The sequence below is a fragment of the Macaca mulatta genome, chromosome 4, assembly GCF_049350105.2.
Source record: "Macaca mulatta isolate MMU2019108-1 chromosome 4, T2T-MMU8v2.0, whole genome shotgun sequence".
Taxonomy (NCBI): domain Eukaryota; kingdom Metazoa; phylum Chordata; class Mammalia; order Primates; family Cercopithecidae; genus Macaca; species Macaca mulatta.
The window spans coordinates 147,093,179-147,120,947 of NC_133409.1; the positions used below are offsets into that span (position 1 = coordinate 147,093,179).

The window sequence follows — 27,769 nt, forward strand, 5'->3', positions numbered from 1 at the left end:
CTCATTTCCCAGTCCAGGTAAGGAAATGAGGGTCCAGAGAGGGTAAGCAAATGGCCTGAGGTCATATAGCAGGACAAGAATATGATTCTGGTGGGAAAGGGTGTATGTCTGCACACTCCATCTCTCCCCACCCACTACCCCAGACCAACCCTGCTGGGCTAGCTGGCCCCCATATGTGGACAGCAGCCTTAGTGCTCTCAGTTGCCTTTGCAGAGGGGTAAGCTGGGCCCTGAGCATCCATTCAGCTTGTCCTGGACCTGAGCAGAGAGGAAGAAGAGGAGGAACCAGGAGAGGCTAAGGTCAGCCCCCCCTCAACCTCCCAACAGAGCAGTGATGACAGGTTGGCCTTGAGCCCCGTGGTCCTGCAACTGGGAGGTCAGGCCAGGAGGCTGCCAGAACACCAGGGCTGAAGAGGCTCCAGATAATGCAAATGGAGCAGCCTCTGTGGGTGGAAATGACATTTCTTGACTTTAAATAGCTCCATCTCCGGAGCCTCGGCAGGGCTATTAATTCCTGGACTCCTGGGGCTGCCTAGCCCTGTCATTCTGTTTGCACAAGTTGTGTAAGATCTCAGGCATTTTTCCTGCCACCCGTCTCCCCCACCTCCCTTCAGGTTTCCTGTGCGATTTTAACAAGGGGTTAGTTTATTTCCAGTTGCAGTCCTGGGATTCGAGCTGACCACATACATATTTTGTCCTTCTTACAAGTGACACTGCTCAAGTCAACAGCAAACTCTTGAGGGTTTTCTTTGTAACCTGGTGTCTCTGTAATGAAAGGTAATATGTATGTGAATGGATGGCAAAAAGAGAGGCCATCTCTATGCGTGTGTGTGTGTGTGTGTGTGTATCAAGTTAATTAATCAATTGATTAATCAAACCCCCAGATTATTTTTGAGTGCTTACTATGTGTCAGGCACAGGGTTAGTGCTGGGTACAAAGGGTAAACAAGAGTCCTAACTGATTAAAAAAAAAAACTGTTACCACCCCCAGGGCCTGCCCCTGGTGGTGTCTCCTGGCCCAGCTGGGCATCCCTGACAATAGTTCCCAACATCTATGCATCCTGCCCACCCTTGCCAAGCCCCCGGTTATGTGCCATGCTGAGAATGATGCAGAGAAAAAGATGGTGGTGGGTGCAGGAGGTTCTAAATGCAGAAAATCAACAGGTCGTGGTGGCTGACTGGCTGGAGAAGTAAGAATCAACAATTAGTCAATGACAAGTCCAAAGTGTTCAGCCTGAGGACACTTAGACTATTGGACCTTTGAGGGCAGACATGGCAGCTCCTACATATGGGGAAGGCACCTAGTAGGTTCAGCATTCCCCATTCTCCCCTGTGTCCAGGATGGACATTTCAAGGACAGCCGCAGGGAAGACACATTTTTAATCATTATGACCGGTATGTGTGTGTATGTTTGTGGGTCTGTCTGTCTGTCTGCTATTGACATCTAGTGGGTGGAGAATAGGGGTGCCACTAAACATCCTCTGAGGCACAGGACAGCCCCACCCACAACAAAAAATTATCCCGCTCAAAATATGAATAGTGCCAAGATTGTGAAGCCCGAGTTTCTGTGAATCTGATCACTGGGTCCACAGGAAACTTAAATCATCCCGGTTTCACCCAGACCCATGCAATGTGAACTGACATTCAAGCTAACCCTAGGTCTCTAAAAGGCCTGTTTAACCACAGAGGAAAGCCTAAACCATGCATATCATACCTGACTTCGTTTATTGGCCATTTATGATGTCTCAGGTTATTTATATAAATTACTGCTAAGCTCTTCCACAACTGTAAAGAGACAGGTGGCACAATCATCATTAACTTTATTTCACAGATGAGCAAACTGAGGCTCAGAGAGGTTAGATAACTTATGCAATAGCACACAACTTGTAAGTAACCCAAAAGCCCACTCTATTCTCTATACTGTTACTATACATATAACTGCTTATAGTCTCATCTTTTGAAAGCTCATAATTGGGTGTAACAGATAAAAGAACTCTCTATTATCTAATCTTTCCATAAACTCCAAGCACCTCCTTCCCCAGCCATTCTGGGTGAGTGGGAATCTCTATGCTTAAAGCATGTAAAGATGTATCAAGAGGATGTGGTTCCCGGAAAAGCAAAGCCCATGGCCAGCAAAGAGATGAAAATTTGCTCAAGTTTATTAAGGGGTCAGGGAAATACAAATTAAAGTAACAATCAGATACCTCAGGGTGGTTTCAGAGGACTGAGAAATCACCAAGGGCTGTGCCACCTATTTGCTGCTGGGGTGTGGGGAGAAAAAGCACCCTCATTCATTGTTGGCTGGGACATGAACATGAAGTGTTAGACCTTCTGCAAAAGCAATCTGAAATATTTTCTAAAATTAAATCCGGGGACAATTCAGCCTAGCAATCCAACTTCTGGGCACACAAAGATATGTGACAAGGACTTCTATCACACTGTTGCTCATAGTAGCAAAAAACTGGAAACACAGTGGATGCCTGTCAGAAGGGGGTAGTTGAATAAATTATCCACACCATGGGGGTGAGGAGAGAGGATCTGCTGCAAAGAGGCAGAAGAACTGTTTAGGGTGAGGGAACTGTTCATTAAGTACAATTACCCAAATTCATGCAACTATAAACTTAAAATGGGTGAATTGTATGTAAATAATTTTTAAAGAAAAGACTGCTATGCAACCATACCAGTTCCTATGAGGTATTAATGGACAAGAAAAGATATAGAAAAATGTCTCTCAAGATCCCATTTATATACCTTTGTGTGTATGTAAATGTGTAGAGAGATGTTCGCATATGTTTATATGAACATGGAGAAAAAGAAAGGTTCATTCTAGGGTCTTAGTATGGGTTACCTGGAGATGGAGGGCAAGAAAAGTCAAGAAAAAAGAAAAGGAAAAGAAAAGAGAACAGACTTTAAAAATATGAGTGATATGGTTAAGAGATCGAGACCATCCTGGCCAACATGGTGAAACCCTGCCTCTACTAAAAATACAAAAATTAGCCGGGCGTGGTGCCCTGCGCCTGTAGTCCCAGCTACTTGGGAGGCTGAGGTAGGAGAATCGCTTGAACCCGGGAGGCGGAGGTTGCAGTGAGCCGAGATATGCCACTGCGCTCCAGCCTGGCGACAGAATGAGACTGTCTGAAAATATATATATACACACACACACACATATGTGTATATATATGTATATATATGAGATATGGAATGTATGTATTTATGCAACTGTTAAAAGTATGTTGGACCCGAGCTGGGGAGGAAGTGCGGGCCCTCGGGGTCCCCTGGGGTCCGCGGGCCAGAGACTCGCACTCCGGGCGGTGAGTCACAGACAGGCCCGGCTTGGCCGGCGCCTGCGGGCGCGTTGCAGCTGCACCTCATCGGGGGCGAGGAATCCCTCACCTCGAGGAAAGCAGACGCCCGCCGCCCGGGAGACCGACCGCGCGGGGGTTTTCCAGCGGGGGCGGAGGCTCCTGAAAGGCGCATTGTCAGCCTGGGGAGGCGGCGCGGCACGGGGACAGCGGGACAGCGAGGCTGGGGGTGGGGCTGGGGACCTCGGCTGGGCGCCCGTGGCTGCGTCTCAGAGCCCTGGCCCGCCACGTGGGCCCTGATTCTCCTGATGCTGAGTGGGAGGCCCACAAAGCTCCTACTCCGCGCAGAGGCGACTACCGCCTGCACGGGGTCTGGAGCTCAGTGCCCAGAGTGTCCCCGGATTTGTGCACAGTTTTGCCTCACTTTAGAGCCCAAGAACAGCTCCAGCAGGTCTTGGGATTTGTCTGTGTTTGTGGCTCCCTCCTTGGGGCCCAGGAAGGAGCCTGGCACGTTACGAGCGCTCAAGAAACATTTGCATGGGGAATGACAAGGGCCTTCGGCAGAAGTTGCCAGGGAACATCATCCTGAACTCTGGGCTCCACAGCCACACCCTCCCTCGAGAACCCTGTGCAGCCTTCTTGTACCGTTAGAATCGCCCTTGCTTGATGGGCTTGATCATTAGGCTTCCACAGCTGTGTCCAGCCTCCTCAGCCCTACAGGGAGGCCCTGAGGGCAGGGACTGTATCACACATGTGACCACTTCCCAGAGCAAAGCTGCAGGCCACCCAGCACACAGTAGGTGTCTTTCAGCAAAACACTGTGACAGGGCAGAGAAAGAGGATGCTTTGGGTCCAGTGGTTCTCTCTGTGTCCCTGAGTAAAAATCCAATTAGGTCTCAGAAATTCTGTTGTTTTTTTCCTACCAAGAGAGAAACTAAGAAATGTAGCCTGAGCTCTGGGCCACTCAGGAGGCTGGTGGCAGGAGGGCAGAAGTATGGCATAACTTTGTAGCTTAAAAAAAACAACAACCAAATGAGAGCACTAGTTTAAGGGCTGAGTCAAGAGGGCCAAGAAGCGTCTCTTGTTACCTAGTCCTGGGCTGTTTGCCAGGAGAGGGGAAAATGCTTCCAGAAAGTCCAAGTCCAGGTTTAGTGGCTCTAAGGGAAAGATTTTTCTACATGGAACTAAAGCAAGAACTAGGTCGTAAACCAAAATCTTCTAACTTCCTCCATGACCAGGGTTGCAAGAGAGAAACGGGAGTAATGGAAAGAATAAGGGACTTGAGGTCAAAAGGTCTCAATTTGAGCCATGGCCTCAGCCTCTTAGATCAGTCCCATGACTCTGGGAAAATTCCTTGGCTTCTCCAAGCCTCCGTTTCCTCATCTGTAGCCTGGGGATAATAATTCCGCTTCATTCACATGACACTCTACTAGTGAATGGGTGAGTACCTATCTCAGCTCATGACACACAGCAAGTCCTCAGTAGAAGTCTGTGGGTCAAACAGATAAGCATACAACAGTGCTTACTGCAGCATTATTCACAACAGCCAAAAGGTAGACACAATCCAGATATTCATCAGTAGATGAATGGATAAATAAAATGTGGTACTTCCATACAATGGAATGTTTTTCAGCCATAAAAAGGCATTAAGTTCTGATCCATAGTAACACACAGATGAACCTTCAAAACATTATGCTAAGTGAAAGAAGACACAAAAGTACATACATGGTATGATTCCACTTATATGAAGTATCTAGAATAGGTGAATTCATAGAAATAGAAAGCAGAGGCCGGGCGCGGTGGCTCAAGCCTGTAATCCCAGCACTTTGGGAGGCCGAGACGGGTGGATCATGAGGTCAGGAGATCGAGACCATCCTGGCTAACACGGCGAAACCCCGTCTCTACTAAAAAAATACAAAAAACTAGCTGGGCGAGGTGGCGGGCGCCTGTAGTCCCAGCTACTCGGGAGGCTGAGGCAGGAGAATGGTGTAAACCCGGGAGGCAGAGCTTGCAGTGAGCTGAGATCCGGCCACTGCACTCCAGCCTGGGCGACAGAGCGAGACTCCGTCTCAAAAAAAAAAAAAAAAAAAAAAAAAAAAAAAAGTAGATTAGAGGTTACCAAGAAATGGGGAGTCATTACTTAATGGATATAGAGTTTCTGTTTGGGATGATGAAAGAGTTTTGGAAATAGTTTATGGTGATGGCTGCACACACTGTGAATGTAATTATACCACCGAATTGTATACTTTAAAGATGGTTAAAATGGCAGAATATACATTATACATATTTTACTACAATAAAACATTTTCAAGGAAGACTATGGAATCTGATTGTGAAAAGAAAGTTCTGCTTTTGGCAGCACTTTTGTGGTAGCTCCCAAATGGAAACAGCCCAACATCCATCTATAGCAGAATGGATGAAGTGCCTTCTGGAGTGTTATGTGGTTGTGAGAGTAAATGACAACCATACACAACAAGCTGAGTGAATCTTAATGTTGAGTGAAAGAAGCCAGACACAAAAGGCATCCTGTATGCTTCCTTTTATACAAAGTTCAAAAACAGACAAAACTAATCTATGGTGCTAGAGGTCAGGACAGGGTTACCCTTGGGGAATAATTATTGGAAAGGGGCACTAAGGGGCTTCTGGCATTGGCAACGTTCTGCTTCCTGATTTAGATGCTGTGACCTGGGTGTGTGCACTTTGGGGAAATTCTCCAGCTGCTTTACACTAATGTGTGTTCTTTTCTGTACATGTTTACTTCCAGAAAACATTTTCTTTTTTTTAAGTTCTGGTTTGAGTCTTGAGTGAAGGGAATGGCAAACTAGAAAGTAAAGCTACAGAACCCTGATTTATATACACTTAACCTGTGCCAAGCCAAAGGGACTGTGAAACAAGACTTATTCTCTACACTGCTTGTAATTCATACTCCCCCTCCCCAGGACTCCATGAGCTGTAACCAATTAGTTTTTGGACTCCAAACAGCAGACTTTCTACAGCTCACACTGGGGGGCATAGGGGAAATGGGGTACACTGGCATCAAGAGAGGCCCTGATCCCAAGCTCACAGTCCCTGGAACAGAAACCTACCATCACCCTGGGCTTGCAGACAGGGAGTAGGCATTCAGCATATTTGTTGGTGGACTGTGTCATAAAAGGTCTTCAAATGTACCCCTGGTTTCTCACTGATCCCTCTCACTACCTTCATTCAGAAATGGGCTGTTTGCAGCCCCTTGGAGGTGCTGCTGTCAAGGACATGGGGCCTGGAGGCCTAGAGGAGAAGTTGCCCCTTCCCCTGACGTCGGGAGTCTGCCTCCCAGACACCCTCCTGGATGCTGTGGAGAAAGCCAGTCTGAAACATTGACTTGGCCTGGGCTGACCCAAGGTGAGGCCTGACACCAAACAACCCCGTGGTTGGGGTCGGGGGCAGGGGATAATTTTTAGTTTTGCTTGGTGGCAAACTGCTAAATAATAGATCTGGCTGGGGTTTCAGTTTCTCTCCCACTGGCTTGACCAACGTGTTTTCTGATTGACTCAATCAGCAGGTTATTTTGGCCCTGTGGGGACCCAGGCCTTGGTTTCTGCTCCTGGAGCCTTTCCCCTCTCCCCAGGGTGTTTGGGCTTCCCCCGCAGTGTTGGGTTTGTTTGCCTGCCTGTCTGGGGCCCTGAGGACTGAAGCAGGCAGCACAGGCCTTTGCCAGACTGTAGGTGTTTACATGACGTGGGCGTGTGGCGCTGGGGGAATAGACCCCTGTTGCAGAGGTGTTCCTCATGCACAGCTAAAGCAGCAGCATCTCCTCCCTTTTTTTACGTCCCAGTAAATGCCATCCTCCTTCTTCCTCCAGGCTCCTCTGCCTTTCTCCCTGCAGAGCACAGCCAGCTACTCTTACTATTCATGACAGCAGTAGCAAAAACAGTAATTCGTTACATGGGAAAAGTGCTTAATGGTTTAGGAAGCCCTTCCACAGCATCGTTTCATTTGACTCTCCCATAGCACTCTGTTTGAGGCTGAGGCTCAGTGAGGTTCTGAGACCCACTCAAAGACACAGACTCATCAGCAAGCTTAGAGCATGTCCTTTGATTTCTGGTCCCATCTTTTCTCTTCTGACCCGAGATGCCTCTTGCTTTTGGAGACCAGGGCAGAAGGTGCTAGTTGCCACTCCAAATCCACTTCTTCCTTAGCAACAGAACCTCAATTATATTCAAGGCAGCATTGTACCCAGGCAAAAGAAAAATTCCCAGACTTACTTGCTGTCAGTAATATGTAAGCAGAGACCTCAGGAAAACTTCTTAAAGGGGTAGAAAGGATGGACCCTTTTTACCTTTCCTCATTGCCTAGAATTCAGATGTAGGAGCTGGAGCTCAGCAACTGTCTTGGACAATACTTTGAAGATAAAAGCCACTAGGATGGTACAGCAGAAATATAGATAGGGCAGAGTCTCAGATGACCAGAAAGCCATCGTATCAGTCCAGATTCCTTACACTCAGACTTCTTTTACATGACAGAGGAGTAAACTTCTATCTAGTTTAAGCCACTGCAATATGATTGTCCTGTCGTTTGCAGCCCAGTTTAATCTCTTCAGAGGCAGGGACCTTGTTTCTGGTGACACACAGTCTCCTGTTCCCCTTCTACTCACCTGCATGGAATGCAAAGGGCCCTCTCCTCATAGTTCTCAGCTGTCATAGTTTCTACCTGCTGGACTCGGGTCATAAGGGCTATCCCAGGAAAGCACCTTTCTGGGTCCCTTAAACCTGCTGAGAATTCTGGAGAATGAGAATTGACATAGGGCACACTCTTCTGTGAGTTTCTTCTGTGAGTTTCTATAGCCGAGCAAAACTATTGGGGGAAAATAAGAGAATTCCAAGCACTTAGCAGTTTGCACAGATTGGATTCTTCTGAGAGCCAGTTTACAAGCCCACACTTCCAATCCCCCTGTCACTCCCCCAGCATTCCAGAGATTGAGACAGAGTTCATCATTTCGGGCCTATTCGTCAGCCCCCTGTACCCCAGAGCACAGCAGAAAATGGTAGAGTTTATAGTTTTGTGAGCCCTATCACATGAATCCATCCCAGTAAAAAAATCTGGGCATACATCCCTAAGAGATGCACATTTATAGACTCCTTCCTATTAGTCAGTCCGGATGCATGAAACTGCAAACAACTGAAAGCCCAGGCAGTAATCGTTAGATTTCTGAGGACCTTTACTGGTACCTAAAAAGAGATCAAGGAGAGGATCGTCTGAGGTCGTTTCATCAGATCAAGGATATCATTAAGGACTGGGCTCTCTCTCTCTCCAGCTTTCTGAAGTTCCTCCATCCTTAGTGTGTCGACTTTTGTTCTTAAGTCTGTCCCTTCAAAATCACAGGTTAATATTGCACCTGCCTTTTCAGCAGGAAAATGGGGGTGGCAGCAGTGCCAGCCGGTCATGCTCTGACACTTGTCCCCTTCCTAGGAAGCAAAATGTCTGTCCCATGATGGATGTACCCTGATGTCTCATTGGCTATGTTGGTCACATGGCTTCACTGGCCACAAAGGAGTCTGGGTAAATGTTAGGCAACAAGGAAAGTGGGACTGGGGTGGGCTGTTGTGAGGCTGCCCTGTAGAGTCTGCATACACATGAACTAGTGGGCTAATGTTTTGGGTACATTATAAAACCTACATAAAAAATAGGGATTTAGTCAGGCAGGATGGCACACACTAGTAATCCCAGCAACTTGGGAGGCTGAGGCAGGAGGACTGCTTGAGCCCAGGAGTTCAAGGCTACAGTGGGCTATGATTGCACCTGTGAATAGCTGCTATACTCCAGCCTGGGCAATATAGTCAGACCCTACCTCTAAAAAAAATAAAATAAAAATTTTTTAAAAACATAGGGATTTAAAAGGGATAAATAAAAAATAGACATTCTAATGTTACTTCCCACTCAGCTTCTGGGTCACAAGCACCCACTCTGGAAACCACTGGTACAGCATAAACAGTACAACCTCTGTAGCCAGAAGGACCTAGTATAAATCTTGTCCTGTTACTAGCTGTAGCCTTGGTCAAACTCCTTATTCTTTTTAAGCCTCATTTTTTCTAATCTGCAAAATGGGAATAGGAATAGAACCTACCTGACTGGTTTTTGTAAATTTCCTAGCATGGCACTCAGCCTTGTAAGAAACAATAAATAGTAGGTAATATGTCTCCTTTCAATAACGGCTTTCCATTTATGGGGCAAGAGATGGTGTGGGAAAGAGATAAAGTACTGAAAGCAATGGTAATCCCTCAAAGAACATTTTAATAATGCCCATCATTTAAGTATCCAGGTGTTTTTAATTTCTATAGCAACAGAAGCCACATCCTGAGGATTCCTGTCAGGGTACAGCATGGGATCAGGAGTCTTGCCAATACTTCCCCAGCTCTGCCACAATGAGTTGTGAGCCCCAGATCCTATTACTCCCCTCTCTGGGGCCCAATTTCCTGAGCTAGAACATGGGAGCTCCTAAGCCTGTCTCCTCTCCTTCGGTTCAGGGCACCCCATTGTCAGCCTCTACCTATGCAACATCTGCTCTGTCCCCGCCCCACTAGACTTGATTTCTGAGGTCCTGCCCCTTGTGGCTGGCTTTCCCTTTCTCTAACCTGTTTGCCTATCATTCTTCCTCCAGTAGTTTGGTCCTTTTGGAAGTGCTCTCTGTCCTGGTATCCTATGAGATTCCATGATCTCTCTAGGGAGGAAGAAGCATGAAGTTCTGGTCTCTGCTAGAGATCGGCCTGGTTTCAGATGTTTTCCCTAAACACATTTAGATCACTTTCAGTGTGCTAGGCCTTGCCCAAAGGGCTTTACATTTCAACTCACGTAACACCAGGAAGTAGATACTGCTATTGTTATCATCATCATCATCCCCATCTTTGAAGGGAGAAGAATGGGGCACAGAGAGGTTAAGTAATTTGCCCTAGGTCACACAGCTGGCAAGGGGTAGAGATGCATGTTTTTCCAGGCAGTCTGGCTTTACAGCCCATGCCCCCTTTTTTTTTTTTTGAACTGAGTCTCACTCTGTCGCCCAGGCTGGAATGCAGTGGTGTGATCTCGGCTCACTACAACCTCTGCCTCCTGGGTTCAAGCAATTCTCTACCTCAGCCTCCCGAGTAGCTGGGATTACAGGCACATGCCATCACGCTCGGCTAATTTTTGTATTTTTAGTAGAGACAGGGTTTCACCATGCTGGCCAGGTTGGTCTGGAACTCCTGACCTCGTGATCCACCCGCCTCGGCCTCCCAAAGTACTGGCATTACAAGCTTGAGCCTCTGTACCCGGCCTCTATAGCACGGCACAAAATAATAACAGTTTCTCAGTTATAAGAAAGGACAAAGTTAAGAAATTGATTATTATTTTGCTAAATAACTTGGGCAAGTTATTTAACCTTGTCATAGCTGTAAATGCTGAACCATTTGAGAGTATGTGGCAGACATCATGACATTTCACTCTAAATATTTCAGTATATATCTACCAAGAACAGAGACACTGCCCTATATGACCTGAGCACTATCATCACTGATCCTATCATCTAATACACTGTTTATTTTCAAATGTCTCTAACTGTCTTGAATCTAACTCTGTTGCCCAGGCTGGAGTGCACTGGCATGATCTCGGCTCACTGCAACCTCCACCTCTGGGGTTCAAGCAATTCTCCTGCCTCAGCCTCCCAAATAGCTGGGACTACAGGCGCGCACTACTACGCCTGGCTACTTTTTTGGTATTTTTAGTAGAAACAGGGCTTCACCATGTTGGCCAGGCTGGTCTCAAACACCTGACTTCAAGTGATCCATCTGCCTCGGCCTCCCAAAGTGCTGGGATTACAGGCGTGAGCCACCGCACCCAGCCTCAATAATATTCTTTATAGCCTTTTTTTTTTCTTTTTCAGTATAGAGTCCAATTAAGGACTACACATTGTATTTAGTTGTAATGTCTTTAAAAATTTTTTAAATTGAGATATAATCCACATTCCATAAAATTCCTTCCTCTAAAGTGTATAATTCAGTGGTTTTTAAAAAACATATTCACAAAGTTGTGGAACTATCACCACTAAATAATTTCAGAAAGTTTTTATGCTCAAAAGAAACCCCATGCCCATTATCAGTCACTTTCCATTCCCCAAGCCCATAGCAACCACTTACCTACTTGTTTCTATGGATTTGCATATTCTGAACATTTCATATAAATGGAATCATACAATATGTGGCCTTTAGCGACTTGCTTTTTCACGTAGCATAATGTTTTCAAGGTTCATTCATGTTGTAACATGAATCAGAACTTTATTCTTTTTTGTGGCTGAATAATATTACACTCTATGCATATCCATACAGTGGAATATTATTTTATGTTTATCCATACATCTGTTGATAGACCTTTGGGTTGTTTCTGCTTTTTGACTACTGTGAATAATGCTGCTATGACACTGACTTTTTGAGTCCAGGCTGTTAGTTGAGAACGTCCCTCTGCTCGGATTGTCTGATTGTTTTTCTTGGGATTAGTTTCAGGTTCATGGTACCATTTTTCATAGCCTGACAAATGACTTTCTTTTTCAGCTGAGCCCAACTATGGGCCAGCATCTCTGCTCAGCTATGTCTCTGGCAGGTGCCACAGTCTGGTGGAGGCAGAGCTTCTCACCTCCCCAACAAAGTGGCACTGTGCTCATTTCCACTGCCCGCAGTCCCTGCCCCTGCCCTCCTTGCCTCGTGGGCATAGAACCTCAGAGCTATTTCAGGCCCCTTCGTGGTAGACCTGGCCTGGGAAAATCTGAGGTCTGGCTGCTGGACACAACTGCCTTCCTCAGAGGCATGAAGGTCATTCCCTGGGCTTGGCTCCTTCAGTCTGGAGGCTTAGCCCCTTGTTTCTGGTTCCCACTGGCCCCCAGCAATCACCCCTGGCAGAGAGCAGGAGGGAGAGAAGATGCATCACAGGGATGGGCTTCCTGTTGACAAATGCCGGCTTGTGGCACTGGGTGTGGTTATGGCTCAAAAGAGCATCTATCTAAAAATGGGCCCTGGCTGCTCAATGGATCCAGAGCACGTGTGTCTTTGAGTCACTGCTATTTACTTCCCGCTGACAAAAACAACCGTTCTTCCTGGCTGGTTTCCTCTGTGCAGCCCCTAGGAGTCCCACCGCTGTGAAAATCTAGCGTCTCTTCCCTCATGGACCTCTTCCCCAGATGAACAGCTCAGCTTTCCTGGCAAGACCTGCAGGGTGGTGGAGACTGGCACCATAGCTGTTTGTTTATTTGTTAGAGCTGAGGGACAGGGCTTTTGAGTTACTTTCTCACTTGCTGTGTGGCTTTGAACAAGCCACTTGACCACTCTGTGCTCAGGTTTCCCAGCTGGCAATTATAGGAAGAGTGACTTCATTCTTTGCAGCATTTATCCACCGACTGAGACTGAGGTTTGTTTACTTAATGGAGATAGGGTGAACCTCCTTCCCAGGATGGGTAGACATTTAACAATAGGTTAGATCCCCTGTGGCCATTCTGGCAGATACAGAGGTGGTTGTGGGAAGAAAATGAGCTTTAGGGCCAGACATTCCTGAGGCCAAAACTTGTCTCATTGCATCTTACTAGCTGTGTGGCCTCAGGCATATTGCTTCATTTCTCTGATTCTTTGTATAAGGGCAATAACAGTTACAGCTTTTTTGTGGGGTTAATAGAGAGGTTGAAGGAGGTAACATCTATAAAGTGCTAAGGACAGTTTCTGAAATGTAGGTGCCCAATAACCATAGATATTGAGAAAGTCAAGCTGAATAGGGATAGTTTTACAAAATATATTAAAATCCTTACTCCTCTGTGTTGGTGTTTCTCATGCAGAGATTTAAGACAAGTAATTTACTGTTGCCAAGTGAGCACCCCCAAAATTTTACTGTTGTATTTTTCCTGAAAATTAAGGCCCCCTTATCTCTCACCCTCCTTTGTGGCCAGCCCAGATTTCACCTCCTTGGAAAACAGAACCAATCAGAAATGTGTTTCAAAAAGTCCCAAGTTATTGCAAGGAGAACCTTTTGGAAGGTGAACTGCTGCAAGGCCAGGCTTTGAACCCTGCCTGGGGAGCACTATCTCCCTGGGAGGCTTTGTGGGTTCTGGCCTCCCTGGTGGCTCTGGTGGGCCCACCCACAGGGTGAGATTTCAGGACTGGCCACCTGCAATCCTCGCTGTCTTGCAGGCTAATTCTTGATAGTCCATGAAGCTCCATTGACTTAAAGTTTTTATCCCTGCTGGAGAGAGATACCCCTGGGAAAATACATCATTTTAATCCTCTTCAATCATGTAACCATTAGTGTATGTAACTATGGCAGAAATTGCTGGTTATCCCCCGTACCATTTCTCTCCTTCATTTTGTAATAGAAGTTCTGGCTGCCCAGTTAGAGTAGGGTTCCTCAGCCTCGGCACTCTTAATATCTTGGGCTGGATAATTCTTTCTTGTGGGGGGCTGTCCTGTGCATTGTAGAATGTTTAGCAGCATCCCTGGGCTCTACCTACCACCAACCACTCTCCCAGTTGTGACCAAAAAATGCCTCAGGCCAGGCACGTGGCTCACACCTGTAATCCAGGCATTATGAGAGGCCAAGACGGGTGGGGGTGGATCACTTGAGTCCAGGAGTTCGAGACCGGCCTGGCCAACATGGTGAAACTCCATCTCTACTAAAAATACAAAATTAGCTGGACATGGTGGCGCATGCCTGTAGTCCCAGTTACTCGGGAGGCTGAGGCAGAAGAATCTCTTGAAACTGGGAGGCAGAGGTTGCAGTGAGTAGAGATTGCACCACTGCACTCCAGCCTGGGCAACAGAGTGAGACTCTGTCTCAAAAAAAAAAAACCAAAAAAAACCAGTCTCCTCAGTTGAGCATCACTGAGTTAGAGATACATTTCCCAACCTCCTTTGCAGCCAGCTATAGCCATGTCACCAAGTTCTGGCCAATCGCATGTGACTTGGAACACTGCGGTTGACGTGTACAAATGCCAGGTCAGGCCTTTAATGGGAAGATTAAGCCCTCTGCTTCCTGTCTCTCCTTCACACTGGCTGCAATGTGAAGGCAATGGCAGGAACTGGGGCAGCCATCTTAGGCCCTGAGATAGAAGCTGGGTGTTAAGGTGGCAGAGCAGTTACAGAGAAGGAACCGTGGTGCCCAACCTTGTGGAGCTACCATATCCAGCCTGTTGCTCAAACTCAAGCTGCTGTGTGAGAGAATAATAACCTGCTGTCTCGTTGGCGCCAATGCTACTTTGGTCTTTGTCACAGCAGCCAAACCTATGTCCTAATTAACATAATGAGTTCTTTTGCTTCCTTACCTGACTGTAGAGTCTGACACAAGCAGCAGGGAGGACCAGAATGAATAAAGGAAGGAATGACTAACTGGCCTCTATGGAGCCCCTCCTAAGTTTTAGACACTGTGGTGGGGGCTTTTGTGAATTCTCCAAGTAACTCTCCAAGGGAGGGACCATTATCCCTGTGTTTTCAGAAGAGGAGGCCAACGCTCAGAGAGGTTAAGTGCCTTGTCCACGTCATACAGCTCCCAAGAGACAGAGCCTGGATTCAGCCCTAGGCTTGAAAGACCGCCACCCCCCGCCCACCCCTACCAGGCTGCTCCTTTGATTGAGAGACTGAACAAACATGAGCCTCCACTAAGGATGCTGCTGCCGTCAGGATGAGCTGTCACATGAAGCCTTGCTCCCATCTCCACCCAACACTGTCTCTACCCCTTCACACCCCATGTTCCGTTTGTTCATCCCCTAGTGGCCCGGGCTTGTCTGTTCTTTGGTGACTCTGCATCTTGGCTTAGGTGACCCTGTGGCCTGGGATGCCTTTAATATCCTTCCAAATCCCTACCCCCCATACCTGCTGGCTCAGAGCCCTGCAGCAGGATTCTGCTCAGACATCCCCTGCTCCAGGAAGCCTTCCCTGACTATAACCTTCTCAGACCAGGTCCCTCTCCTCTTGCTCCCTCCACACACCTGTACCATCCTCTGGTGGCACCCACCACATGGTCTGAGGTGTAATGTTTACTGTGAGAGAGTTCCTTGAGGGAGGGATTCTGTCGTCTGGGTCTGTACCTTTGCTGATCCGCATGAGGTCTGAAACATGGTGCTCACTTGAGGATGGAGGGGTGGAGGGAGAGATGCTAGGATGCAGCAAAGCGAGGGACCAGCTCAGAACTGATCCATCCATTTATGCATACATAATGAAAAGTCAGCTGATCATTGCCATGAAGATTTTCGCAGAGAGAAAATGTCCTTGAATTTTCTCCTCAAAAAGCTAAGATACTAGAATGAAGCTAAGAATAATTCAAATACAGAACACACAAAAAGATGAACTGTGAAGGTTCTGCTTCTATCTATGGAAAGGGTCCCGTGGGGCCTCCAGCAGGCCCTGTCTCTCTTCACCCCATCAATTCCTAGGAAGGCCAACTCATTCTAACATCAGTCTGAGTCAGACATAGTTAGGAAGAACCATCTGCTGCCAGAGAGCAGCACACAAGAGATTCCCACGCTGAAGAGAAAGATCATGTCCCCACTGCCTTCCTGCCCCCACTCACTCCTCAGGTGGTGGGGGACTGGCTGTGTGTCTTGTTCTGGGGGACCTGCTGGCATTCAGGAGTAGGGAAAGCCCTTCTCCAGCCCTCTACTCTTGAGAAGCCTCCCTGGAGAACAAGGATGGGGCAACATGTAAGACAGGATGGCTTCCCTTTCTCAGGGGCTCTGGAAGCTCAGAGGGGTATCTAGAGAGCCAGAACACAGGCTGGGCACCTCAGGATGTCAGCCTGACCTCCCCTACTATGGGGAGCCACCATGGATCCAGAGTTTCCATAGGGTACTCTTAAGGTCCTCTGATCAGTGGATTAAAAGTCTGGGCAAGAAGTTCAGTAATGAGGCCACCTTTTGCTAGAGCAACTTTCCTGTCTCCCAGGGGAAGGGAGGAAGGGTAAGCCTTGCTGGCTGGATCAGTCCTGAGGGTGGGTAAGAACAATAGCTGTCCTGGTGATGGTGATGGTAATGGTTGTGATGGTGATGATGGTTGTAATGGTGGTGGTGGTGTGATGGTGGTGGTGGTTGTGATGTGTTGGTGATGGTGGTTGTGGTGATAGTGATGATAATGGTGGTGGTAGTGGTGGTGATGGTGGTGGTGATGGTCATGGTGGTGGTGGTTGTGATGGTTGTGGTAGTGGTGGTTGTGATGGTGGTGATGGTGTTGGTGATGTTGATGGTTGGATGGTGGTGGTGGTGATGGTGGTGGTGGTGGTAGTAGTGATGGTGGTTGTGATGGTGATGGTGGTGGTGGTGGTGGGGTGGTTGTGATGATGATGGTGGTGGTGGTGATGGTGGTCGTGGTGATGGTGATGATAATGGTGGTGGTGGTTGTGGTGATGGTGATGGTGATGTTGATGGTTGGGTGGTGGTGATGGTGATGGTGATGGTGGTGGTAATGATAGTGGTAGTAGTGATGGTGGTTGTGATGGTGATGGTTGTGGTGGTGATGGGGGGTGGTTGTGGTGGTGATGGTGGTGGTGGTGATGGTGGTGGTGGTGACGGTGATGATAATGGTGGTGGTAGTGGTGGTGGTGGTTGTGATGGTGGTGATGGTGTTGGTGATGTTGATGGTTGGATGGTGGCAGTGGTGATGGTGATGGTGGTGATAATGATAGTGGTAGTAGTGATGGTAGTTGTTGTGGTGATGGTGGGGTGGTCGTGGTGGTGATGGTTGTGGTGGTGATGGTGATGATAATGGTGGTGGTAGTGGTGGTGGTGGTTGTGATGGTGATGTTGATGGTTGGATGGTGGTGATTGTGATGGTGATGGTGGTGGTGGTGGTGGTGGTGATGGTGGGGTGGTTGTGATAGTGATGGTGGTGGTGGTAGTGGTGGTGGTGGTTGTGATGGTGTTGGTGATGTTGATGGTTGGATGGTGGTGGTAGTGATGGTGATGGTGGTGGTAATGATGGTGATGGTGGTGGTAATGATAGTGGTAGTAGTGGTGGTGGTTGTGATGGTGATGGTGGTGGTGATGATGGTGGGGTGGTTGTGGTGGTGATGGTGGTGGTGGCGATGGTGGTGGTGGTGATGGTGATAATAATGGTGGTGGTAGTGGTGGTGGTGGTTGTGATGGTGTTGGTGATGTTGATGGTTGGATGGTGGTGGTGGTGATGGTGGTGGTGGTAATGATAGTGGTAGTAGTGATGGTGGTTGTGATGGTGATGGTGGTGGTGGTGGTGGTGATGATGGGGTGGTTGTGGTGGTGGTGGTGGTGGTGGTAATGATAGTGGTGATAGTGATGGTGGTGATGATGGTGATGACAGAAGCCAGCCTTACTGAACCACAATTCTAAGCACTTATTTAATCCTCACAACAACCTTACAAAATTGATTCTGTTACTTCCCATATATTACCCAAGTGATTTTAAAGCCATTTTCCAGGGCAAAACACTTCCATGGAAGCATCCCACCTGCTCTTTGAGACCTTAGGCAGGTCAATTCACCTTTCTGGTAGACGCCCCATTAGCAAGACACCAGCCCTGATGAGTTCCTCCTGGTGTTATGGGACTCAGTTGAGAACAAAAATGCAAACGTGCTTTGAAAAAGTTGTGAGGACTCATCAGACTTATGCTGTTATCCTCCCCTCCTCAGCCAGCCTGGCCTGTGTGTGGACACCAAGGCCTGCCAGGCGTCCTCCAGGGAGGAAACTTGACCCTTCCATGTTTCCATTGTCCTTTTTATCTTTTTCCTCCCTGTCCACCTGCCATTCTGTATAGCACAGGGAGGGTCTAGCCAGTGTGGACAAATGTCCCAGCACTGGTTCTGCGCCTCACCAGCTATGTGACCTCAGGCAAGTTACTTCCCCTCCCTGGGCCTCAGTTTCCTCATCTGTGTATAAGGGGGTTACACTGAGCTATCCCTCTGAGCACCAAAATCCTAATGTCCTGTGATCAAAAGCCAGTGGAAGGCCTGGGGAACTCAGACTGGAAAGCTCAGCTGAGCCCGGCTCCGATTCCCATGTTGATGGCTTTGCCTAAAGGAGGCCCTGGCCATAGAAGCTGTTTTATCGAAATGTGTTCCAGCTCACTTAGATTACACTTCACTCCACTGAACTTCAAAAGGAGCATAAGAGCTCCTCTGCAGACAATTGCTTATGGAATGTCAACCCAGCCAGGCAGGCTCGAAGGGGTCACCTCATTGCGCAGCTGGGCAGGCTTTTAAGGACCCACAAGGCGGGAAAGCAGAAAGATGCAGGCAGGAGCCTCACACGGCTAAGTCTTTGTGGTTTTCACATGGTTATCGTCTTCCCCTGGTCTCCAGATCTCCAATCCAGAAGAGAGTCTTGATGGGCCAGAAAGATAGGCAGCCTCTAAAAGGATGAAAATAGTTCAGGGAGCTGCAAGCTCGAGGGGGAGAATGAAGCAAAACAAAATTGTGAGAGGACACATTAGGGGTGAAATGTGTTAGCAGTTGTGTATGTGAAAAAGGGACACAAGTTTTAGTTCATGATAAAAGTTGGTCATGTGATATGGCTTCCAGAGAAACAAAAACTTCGGTGCTGCATTTAGAGAAATACAGTATGAAGTTGAGGAAAAGGGAGAATATTGGCCTGGTGTGATGGCTCACACCTGTAATCCCAGCACTTCAGAGGCTAAGAAGGGAGGATCACTTGAGCCCAGGAGTTTGAGATCAGCCTGGGCAATACAGGGAGACCCATCTCCACAAAAAAACAATATTAGCCAGGCATGGTGGCATATGCCTGTGGTCCCATCTACTCAGGAAGCTGAGGTGAGAGCCTCTGCTTTGTTGAACCTGAGAAGGTGAGGCTGCAGTGAGCCATGATCACACCACTGCACTCCAGCCTGGGTGACAGAGGCTGTCTATATATTTTAAAAAGTAAGAATATTAATTATTCCCCTTTATAAGTGCTTACTCTGCTAGATCCTGGAGCTAGCCAGTAACGTAGATAATCTCATCATTTTGTGATCCTCACAAAACCCAATGAAGTAAACACTAAGCATGATCTCATCATATTTCTGATGAGTAAACTGAAGTTCAGAGAGGTTAAGTCATCTGCCCAAAGCCACACAGCAGATAAAAGGCAGAGGTAGGCTTCAGTCTCAGGTCTGACCATCTAGTCTGCACTCCAAATGCATATTGCAAGACAACATCACGTGAGGAACAATCAAAAGAGCGGCAGTTATGAATCTTCAACTTTAAGGGTGTGAAGAAGGGGCCCCAGACTTGCCCTGGACTGGGTGAAAGAAAAGCATCTCCCACTCAATAATCAGAAGGGATCTCTAGCAGCCAGTTGTCTGAAGACAGAGGGCCATCTCAGGAGAAGTGATTTATTTTACTTGGAGGTGTTTGTGCATAACCACCTGGCAGGGAGGTAGGTGTGTGGATTCAGTGGGTGGTTGAATGAAGGCCCTGCTGCTGATCCTGAGATATTAGCAATTGGGCTGAGGGACGTTTCACGCAGACAAATCTTGGTCTCTGGCATCCAAACATCATCACGTAAAGGCCTTCTCCAGGTGTATTACTGGAGGTCTCCCCATACTAAGTGGTCTCAGGCCAAAGTGGGAACTAATACAGCTTGAAACTAGCCTCAGAGTCAGGAGACCTGGTCTTTTGCCTTCAACTTTCAGCTGTGTGCTCTTGGGCAAGTCATTTGATGTCTCTGGACCTGAGTTTCTTCACCAGAAAAATGAGCTTGGATTGGATCAGTTCTGTGGTCCTGAAAAATAAATAGTTGTAGAGGAACTTGGGACACAGACAAATCCTCACTGGGTCTCAAGGCAAGTGTTAGAGAAACAGAGGCCGTGGAAGTCCGGACAGCTGAGGACCGGCCCCAGGGCAGTCTTCCAAGGAAAGGGGTCTTCTCAGTCAGGTGAAGTGGTGCTGGCCTAGGTTAGGGCTCGGGAGCTGGGCTGGTGGCCCAAATGGGGAAGCCCTATCTTGCATTTTTATTGTGGAGGAGCTGGTAGAAACGTGCTCAGCAGACAAAACAAACATAGCAAGGTGGGGTGCTGGTGAACATGTGTGGTTTGTCTGCTGAGCACTGACGCCACCAGTAGGCTCCTTCCTGCACAGAGAGACAATCAGACAGGCTTGGAGAGGCCCTCAGTGAAAGAGAGGAGGAGAGCAGGCACCCAGCTCCCAAAGGGCTGCTGAGACTTTGGAAATCATGCCCCTGAACCACCTTTGTTATTGTGAATGAGGAGAAATTGCCCTGGGGTCTGCTTTCTGAGCAGAGGAAAACCAGGATTTGAATTCCAATTCTGCCACTCACTAGTGGGGTGAATTTGGGCAAGTCACTTAACTTAGAATGTCCAAACGGGGCCCTTATGAGAATGAAGGGAAAGGCTATTACCAGTTATGCTGAGACAACAGCATAAATCAAAACTCTTTGGGGCAAACTAGGACATAGGTCACACTGCTTAAAACTCCCTAAGCCTATTTCTACATCAGGAAAATGGACATTGTGATAGTAATATGCACATGCTTCATGGGGATGTGCTAAAGATTCAGTGAATGACACACATTTATGCTCAGTAAGAGAAGGCTCCATGTGGCCCTCCCTCTTCCCCCATTCTCTGTGTTTCTGAGAGGGGCTCTGAAATGGGGGCTCACTGGGGTCCCAGAGATGTGTGCTAGGGCCTCCTTCCAATCTGTGTGTTCTTTCCTGGAGGGCCGGTGCCCAAAGCCAGTTAGGGTTTGGGCTTTCTTTTGGGATCTGTTTGCCTTTTCATAAGCACAGCCCCAGGATTTTTCTTGGCTGGGCCTGTCTGCTCACAGCTCACAGATTGTACCTTGAAGCATTTGCTCCCAGGTGATTTGCATCAGGATCTACCAGGAAGTTTGTTTTTCAAGGCCTTAGTCAACATGTGGGTGTGGAAACACCAACCAATTTCAATGTAGAGTCAACTCCTTTTTAAATAGGGACTTTCACATTAGTCAGACTTTTCAAAACAACATAATATTTAAACAAAATTCCATTTCCCCTCCTATCACCAGCAGCAGTTACTGAAGATATTTCTGTTCCGACCAGAGGCTTCCCCAACCCACGTTTCAGCTGGTTCCCTTCCTATGTCCGGAGCCTGGGTCGTGATGTCACAGTACTGGAGTATGAAATCATTCTTCTGTGGGTCTCAGTCTCCCTTCTGGCTCCTCAGGTGGATGCAGAGGACTGCTTGGGCCAGAGTCTTAATGTATGTTGATTCATTCTGATCCTTGGTTTGTTGATTGCCTGGAATAGCAACACTGCATACAGCACGATCCTCCACCGTAAGCCATGGCACAGTCCCAGGAGTTCCCATAGGTCAGCATTCAAACCTCATAGCTCAGATTGTCTTTGAGGTACCATGATTTGGTAGGAAAATTTTTTGACAAAGTATCATGGGTCCCAAACGTGGTCACCCTGAGCAGGCCCAGACTTATACTTTTCTGAAACCTACACGTTGGCTTGTTGCACATGGACCTGGTGACTTCCCCTAGCTTGGGGCCCCTGTCTGTGTCTACTCTGGTCCCTTCTCTCCTAGCTCCTATATTCCTGGCTGGGCAAATCAGGCAGTCTGAGAACCCCTCAAGCAACTTGTTTGTTGTGCACTCATGATGTGTCCAGCACTCTGTTAAGCATAACAGGCAGTATTCCATGTTGTGAGCAGTGGTCTGGCTAACCCTGAAGATCTCAGGCCTTGGGTAAGCTACCAAGTAATCTCTCTGTGCCTCAGTTCTACCATTTGTAGAATGGGAATAACAGTCCCTCCCTGGTGGGATTGGTGTGTGAGAGTTTAGTGAGTTCATGAGCATAAAATGCTTAGAACCTGTGTATGACATAGAGGAAATGCTTAATTGCTGTTAGCCATGTTTATGACAAATCCTTACCACAGACCTTCAAGATGGGGACTCTGACTATCCCCACTGGCAAATGAGGTACTGAGATTCAGAGGTTAAGTAACTTGCCCAAGTCATATGCTAGAATGAGAGGCAATAAGCATGATTTAGGAAGTCTGGAGCCCTGCTCTCTGCGACATGAGAGGCTAGGTTAAATTCTAACTCACTACCTTCTGCATATAGTTCTAGAGAACCAATGTACCAGGCTCTGTGCCAGGAGTCAGGGGAAACAGTGATGAGATCAAACGCAGGGGACCAGCGGGGAGCTCCACCCCGTTTTCAGTCCAGCCCATGCAGGCAGGCTCTGGACTAGGCACAGTTAATCTCCAGCCATCCCCACTGGCTTCACCTGGCTCATTAAAACCAGACACGTTATGAGTTTACTTAGCATCTGCAGAGAGCGTCTTTCATCTTCAAAGGCTTCCCGAAGCACGAACCAATTAATCCTTACAACACCCTCATCTCATAGACAAATATTTATCCTCATTTCATACCCAGGAATACTAAGGTGCAGAGAGAGAACAGACTGGGCAGGAGGAGGAAGAGTGAGTGGCAGAGCTAAGCAGAGAATTCCGGAGCCCCAGACCCCTCTGGCTGCCCAGTCCATCTGGAGGCTTCGGGGAAATTCTTCCCGTAATACTTTTTTTTTTTTTTTTTTTTAATGGCAGCAGAACCTTTTGCAAGTTCAGAAGAATTAGATTTCTTTAATAGTAACCTGCAGGAAATACATTAAAAACACATTCTATCAGTTACAAATCTTAATGTCACCAGCCAAGGATGAGGGAATTAATGCCGGGCCCAAAAATACATATAGTCAGCAACTCCGGGGCAAGGGCAGAGACAATTTATAGAGTGCGAGGTCTGGACGTCTGGAGCAGGCAGGCTGAGCTCAGCGGTGAAATGGAAACAGGGCTGTTTTCAGATGGGGCAGAGCAGGGGGAAGCTGCTCAGGGTGGCTTTGATTCAATCACTGTTTCCCATTTCTTCTTAATGTAAATTACTTTTTTTAATGCTATAAAAGCCAGGTTCCGGTCTGTCACGAGAAGACTGTTTTCATTAAGATAAGCGCCTATCAAGGGCATTTTTAAAAGAATCAATCCCCAAAAAGAAAGCCACCTCCATCAAAACAATCCCAACCCTGATTATCTCCTCGGTCTACATGGATTGAACAAAGGGTATATCCAAGCAATAGGCTGGCTGGAGAATCTGGACAATGAAGACAAAACATATGTATAATTTATAGAATTTTACTTCCTTTACAGCAGGTATTTTTCTTTATATTGTAAAATAAAACACAGGAATAGAAAACCATACTAAAAATGTGTAGCCTAAATTATGATAAGGGAAACAGTGGGTCTTTTAAATTGCTTTAATTTTTGGACTCAGTGCTCATTTTGCCAAACTTGAACACAGTCTTGGAAAAGTCAAGTTTCAGATCTCAGGGATATAATGTGCTTATTTTAGGAAGGAAAGTGATCTAAAGAGATATGTACAACACTCAGCTGGTTAGTTGAGGGCTGACACATTCCCACCCATGTGCTTCCTTCTCACAAAGAAAGAGCATTAAAGGAATCAGTGGACACCAAGGAGCTGAATCCCACAAGCAGGGATGGACTTTGGTCCCCAGTGTGTCCCCACGCTGTGTGTTTTGCCACTCATTGCAAAGCACACAGCATCCCCCCTGGGGCTGGGCAAGTTGATGGGCGTGTCTTTGCAGCCATGTCTCCTGGAGGAAAGGTGAAAAGGCATCATGTCACACCGCCTCCCTTTGCAGGTGAGGAAACTGAGGCCACGGGTCTGATCTGAAGTCAGTAGAGAGAGGCAGAGCCAGGAATGACAGCCTGGATCATAGGACTCCTTCACCTCTGCCACACCACTGCGCCCCTTTTCCTAAGATATGCCCGTGGTAGGTCAATAACTGCTTGACAGGAACTGTAGCCAGCACTTTCCAACCAGCCCAAGGACATGTTAGGGTGATCAACCATCCCAGTTTGCTTGCGATTAGGAGGGGCTCCTGGAACATGAGATTTTCAGAGCTAAAACGAGGATAGTCTAGGCAAACCAGGAAAAGTTGATTACCCTCCTAGGCTGTGTTCATGTAGCTGATGCTGAATGACCGTGGCTGTGTGGTGGGCACCCAACAAAAGTTAGACAGGAGGAAGAGGAGTATGGGGTCTCTCATGCTGAATGAGTTGGCTTGGAGTAAAATTATTCAAATAATTGATTTTTTTTAACTTACTGAAAGGCGAGTAGGGGTTTGTTCTTTATCATTTTAGTGCATTTCACGTTCCAAATCTTAATTATTTGGGCTTTAACGGCAATCAATTTTATGGAGTGGGAAACTGAAGCACAGAACTGGCCGAGCAGTCTAGGTTGGTCTGCCTAGCTGTGAATGGTGGAGCTTGGAAAACTCCCCAGTTTTCTAACCTTTGGTTGGTGCTGTCCTTCCAACTCTTCTCTGGTCAGCAACCCTGGCTAGAGGCCAGTTCTCTTTTTAATTGTTGGGAAACAGGAGGCCAGAGGCTAGGGGTTTCTAAATTCAATTACAAGGACCTTGGATTAATAGCAAAGTAATTCTCTTACTGGAGAAGGTTCTTAGCAAAGAACCTCAGTGGGGCCAGAGAATGATCCTGGTTTGATCAAGCAAGACTACTTGCTTACCTTTACCCTTCACAGTCTGAAAGCCAAGCTCCCTCTGAGATGACCCTAAAGCTTTCCCTCCCCCGTTGGTATTCAGACAGTCCCCAGCCCCAGTCACTGCTTTCCACTCACAGTGGAGCAGCTGGACTCCACACTTCTGAAATTGGAGCTGGAGGTGAAACACTTAGCTGAGCTTTGCTTTCCTTTCAGTGCCTTTCTTCTCTCTCTTGGGTTTAACTGCTTTTTCTGGCCTCAGGGAACCCCTTACAAGTTAATAAAACTTACTACATCAAAGGGCTCCACAGCCATTACCCAATTAAAACCTCACAGCACTCCTGTAGCAGGTAAGCATTATTAACCCCATTTTACAGATGGGGAAACTGAGGTTAAGTGGTTTGCCCCCAGCCACTGAGGAAATGAGTGTCTCAGCTGGCATTAGAACTGGTAGCTTGTTCAGATCACCCAGGGGTGCTTGTTTCTGCCTAAATCTGTTTTTCAAAGCACTTGGATTCTTAAGGATTTCTTTTTCCTCCAGGAAAACAATTCCTTACCAGCTTCACCAAGGATGACGGATTTCTCCAAAGCTGGTTTGTCAGAAAGCAGTAGCTCCTGCCTTCAACCAGAGAGGTGCCATAAAAACAGATGAAAGGTAAGAGTTCAATGTAGTAATTTAGGAAACAATTTAGGCCTTTCTGAAATTAATGTTATTTAAAGACGCGGATTCATCCATCCCAGCAGCCTCCTGGGAGTGCTTCCTGAACCATCTGGTTCAATCAACTCATTTCTTTCCTCTAATCCTCCTGGCTCTTGTGTGTGTATGTACAGCAAAGGCTCCTGGGAAACTCACAGCATGAATAAAAAACAAAGATCTTTCTCGTGTGCCAGCCACCTCTCCTCTTTTCCAAACAGCATAAAATTCCTAATCCTGTTTGTTCTTAGAGGGGGTATAAAAATTCATATCCCAACAGACCATGAGGAGATCCATGGAGGCTCCCTCCCAGGGCACCTGTCCTCTCAGTCCAGTCCAGATGATGGGGTATCTTCAGCCCATCCTCTGAAAGGACCTAGAAAACCTGGTGGTGTTTGGGAACAAATTTGCCCAGGCCTGCAGGAGGAGGAGAAAAGAATGTTTTTTTGGTCTGGTTAAAGCCATCCATGAGCCACAGGGAAGATTTCAAAGGCTCAGGTGAGTATTTTCAAAAGAAGGGTTTCAGTGCAGCCCCAACTGTGTAAGTCCCTGCTTCTTGCTGTTCAAGTCCAATTATAATCCACAAAGGCAGGATCCTGTGTTTACATAAATAATTACCAGATTTTGGATAGCCAGACGTGTTGTGGCACACAGGAGGCAAGCCCATAAATTACATTTAAGGAATTAAGGGTCAGATTGATCTTATCTCTGTAAATCCGGCCAAATTCCGGCAAGCTAAAGGAACATCCGGTTGACTGAGCCTCAGAAGGCAAGGGCCCCAGGAACCAGTGATCCTGAAGCTGTCGCTGCCCCCCATGCCTTCCTTTCTACCTCTCCCTGCTCCAGGTTGCTGGCTAGCTCTGAGAGCAAGGGGTGGTAGGAAGAAGAGCTGCCCCAACTTGTTCGCTGCCCAACCTGCAAGGGAGGAAGGCAGGAGAGGGGTGTGGGCATCTCACTTCCTAACCTCTTTTCCCTCCTGGACCACACAGGATCTTGCTCCTGAAACAACAGCAATGATGTGCAAGTAGTGATGGCAAACAGCAAAGCTGTAAGTGTAACAGAACAGGGCCTCCTCTGGAGGTTTCTCTCCAGCACAGGACAAGCCTCCATGTTTTCATTCATTCAACAAAGCTATATTGAGCAACTACTGAACACCCAGTGCCACGGCAGAGTGTAGGGGTTGAGGGTGGCTCAGGCTCTGCTCTCAGAGTGCGTGAGTTTATATCCTGGCTCTGCTAACTGACCCAACTCCCCTGGTCTTCTGCTTCCTTATCTGGAGAGTGGGATTGTAACAGCATTATCCCCTTTGAATGGGTGAAAGTTAACTGAAGTCATCCATAACAAGCTCTTAGAATAGGGCCTGGCATATGGTAAGTACTCAATAAATGCTGGTTATTACTATTATTATTATTACTGTTTTAGGCACTGTGGGCCTCCCGTCTGAAGGTGGTTACAAGCTGGTTGAAACAGATGCTCTGACTAAATACAAAGGGTATGACAAGGCAGTACAGTCGATTAGGCACCAGGTGAGTGGAAAAGACAATGAAGTTCTGAGGAGCAGGTAGAAGGACAAGATCACTGTGGCAGTAGGCGTCACAGAGGAAGGAAGGCTTAAGCTGGGCTGGAAGGATGCGCAAGGTTTGGCTGGGCCACAGAAAGAACTTGACGAGAAGGGCCTGAACCTCAAGATTCCACAAGAATTAAGCTAGAAGTCAAAGTGTTATGCAAGCCTGAAGTTTCCAAGAATATAAGCCAAATTTCTTCAATGAAGATTTCCAAATCAGAATGTCAGCCTGTCTTGTAGAGGAAGAAATATTGATTTGTCTTAACTTCATCTGACGAAAAATGTTACAAAGTGAGGGCTAACAGAGCACACTCTAAAGAGACCAGAAGAGACATTAGTCTATTAGAACTAGAGCTTCAATTTATAAAATGGAAAGAGGAACATCAGATAGAGATGTTATTGAAATAAAATTACATTGTTTGGTAAAACAAAAAGTGTTCTAGGTCAGGTGTGGTGGCTCACGCCTATAATCCCAGCACTCTGGGAGGCTGAGGCGGGCAGATCTCTTGAAGTCAGGAGTTCGAGACCAGCTTGGTCAACACAGTGAAACCTTGTCTCTATTAAAAATTAGCCAGGCATGGTGGCAGGCACCTGTAGTCCCAGTTACTCCGGAGGATAAGGCAGAACTGCTTGAACCTGGGAGGCAGAGGTTGCAGTGAGTCAAGATCACATCATTGTACTCCAGCCTAGGTAACAGAG

General features: G+C 47.2%; 1 protein-coding gene across 6 annotated transcripts in view; it reads left to right on the top strand.

Annotated features, from left to right (window-relative positions):
* TCP11 (t-complex 11) overlaps positions 1-27,769 on the top strand; it is a 143,149-nt gene that overhangs the window by 73,229 nt on the left and 42,151 nt on the right. For 5 of the 6 annotated variants that reach the window (XM_078000231.1, XM_078000234.1, XM_078000244.1 and 2 more), the window contains exon 2: positions 25,354-25,467. In XM_078000231.1, coding sequence (XP_077856357.1) covers positions 25,461-25,467 — 7 coding nt within the window. In that variant the 5' untranslated portion in view covers positions 25,354-25,460. Of the gene's footprint in view, positions 1-6,508; positions 6,682-25,353; positions 25,468-27,769 lie in introns of all 6 variants that reach the window. The other variant, XM_078000232.1, reaches the window with a different exon arrangement.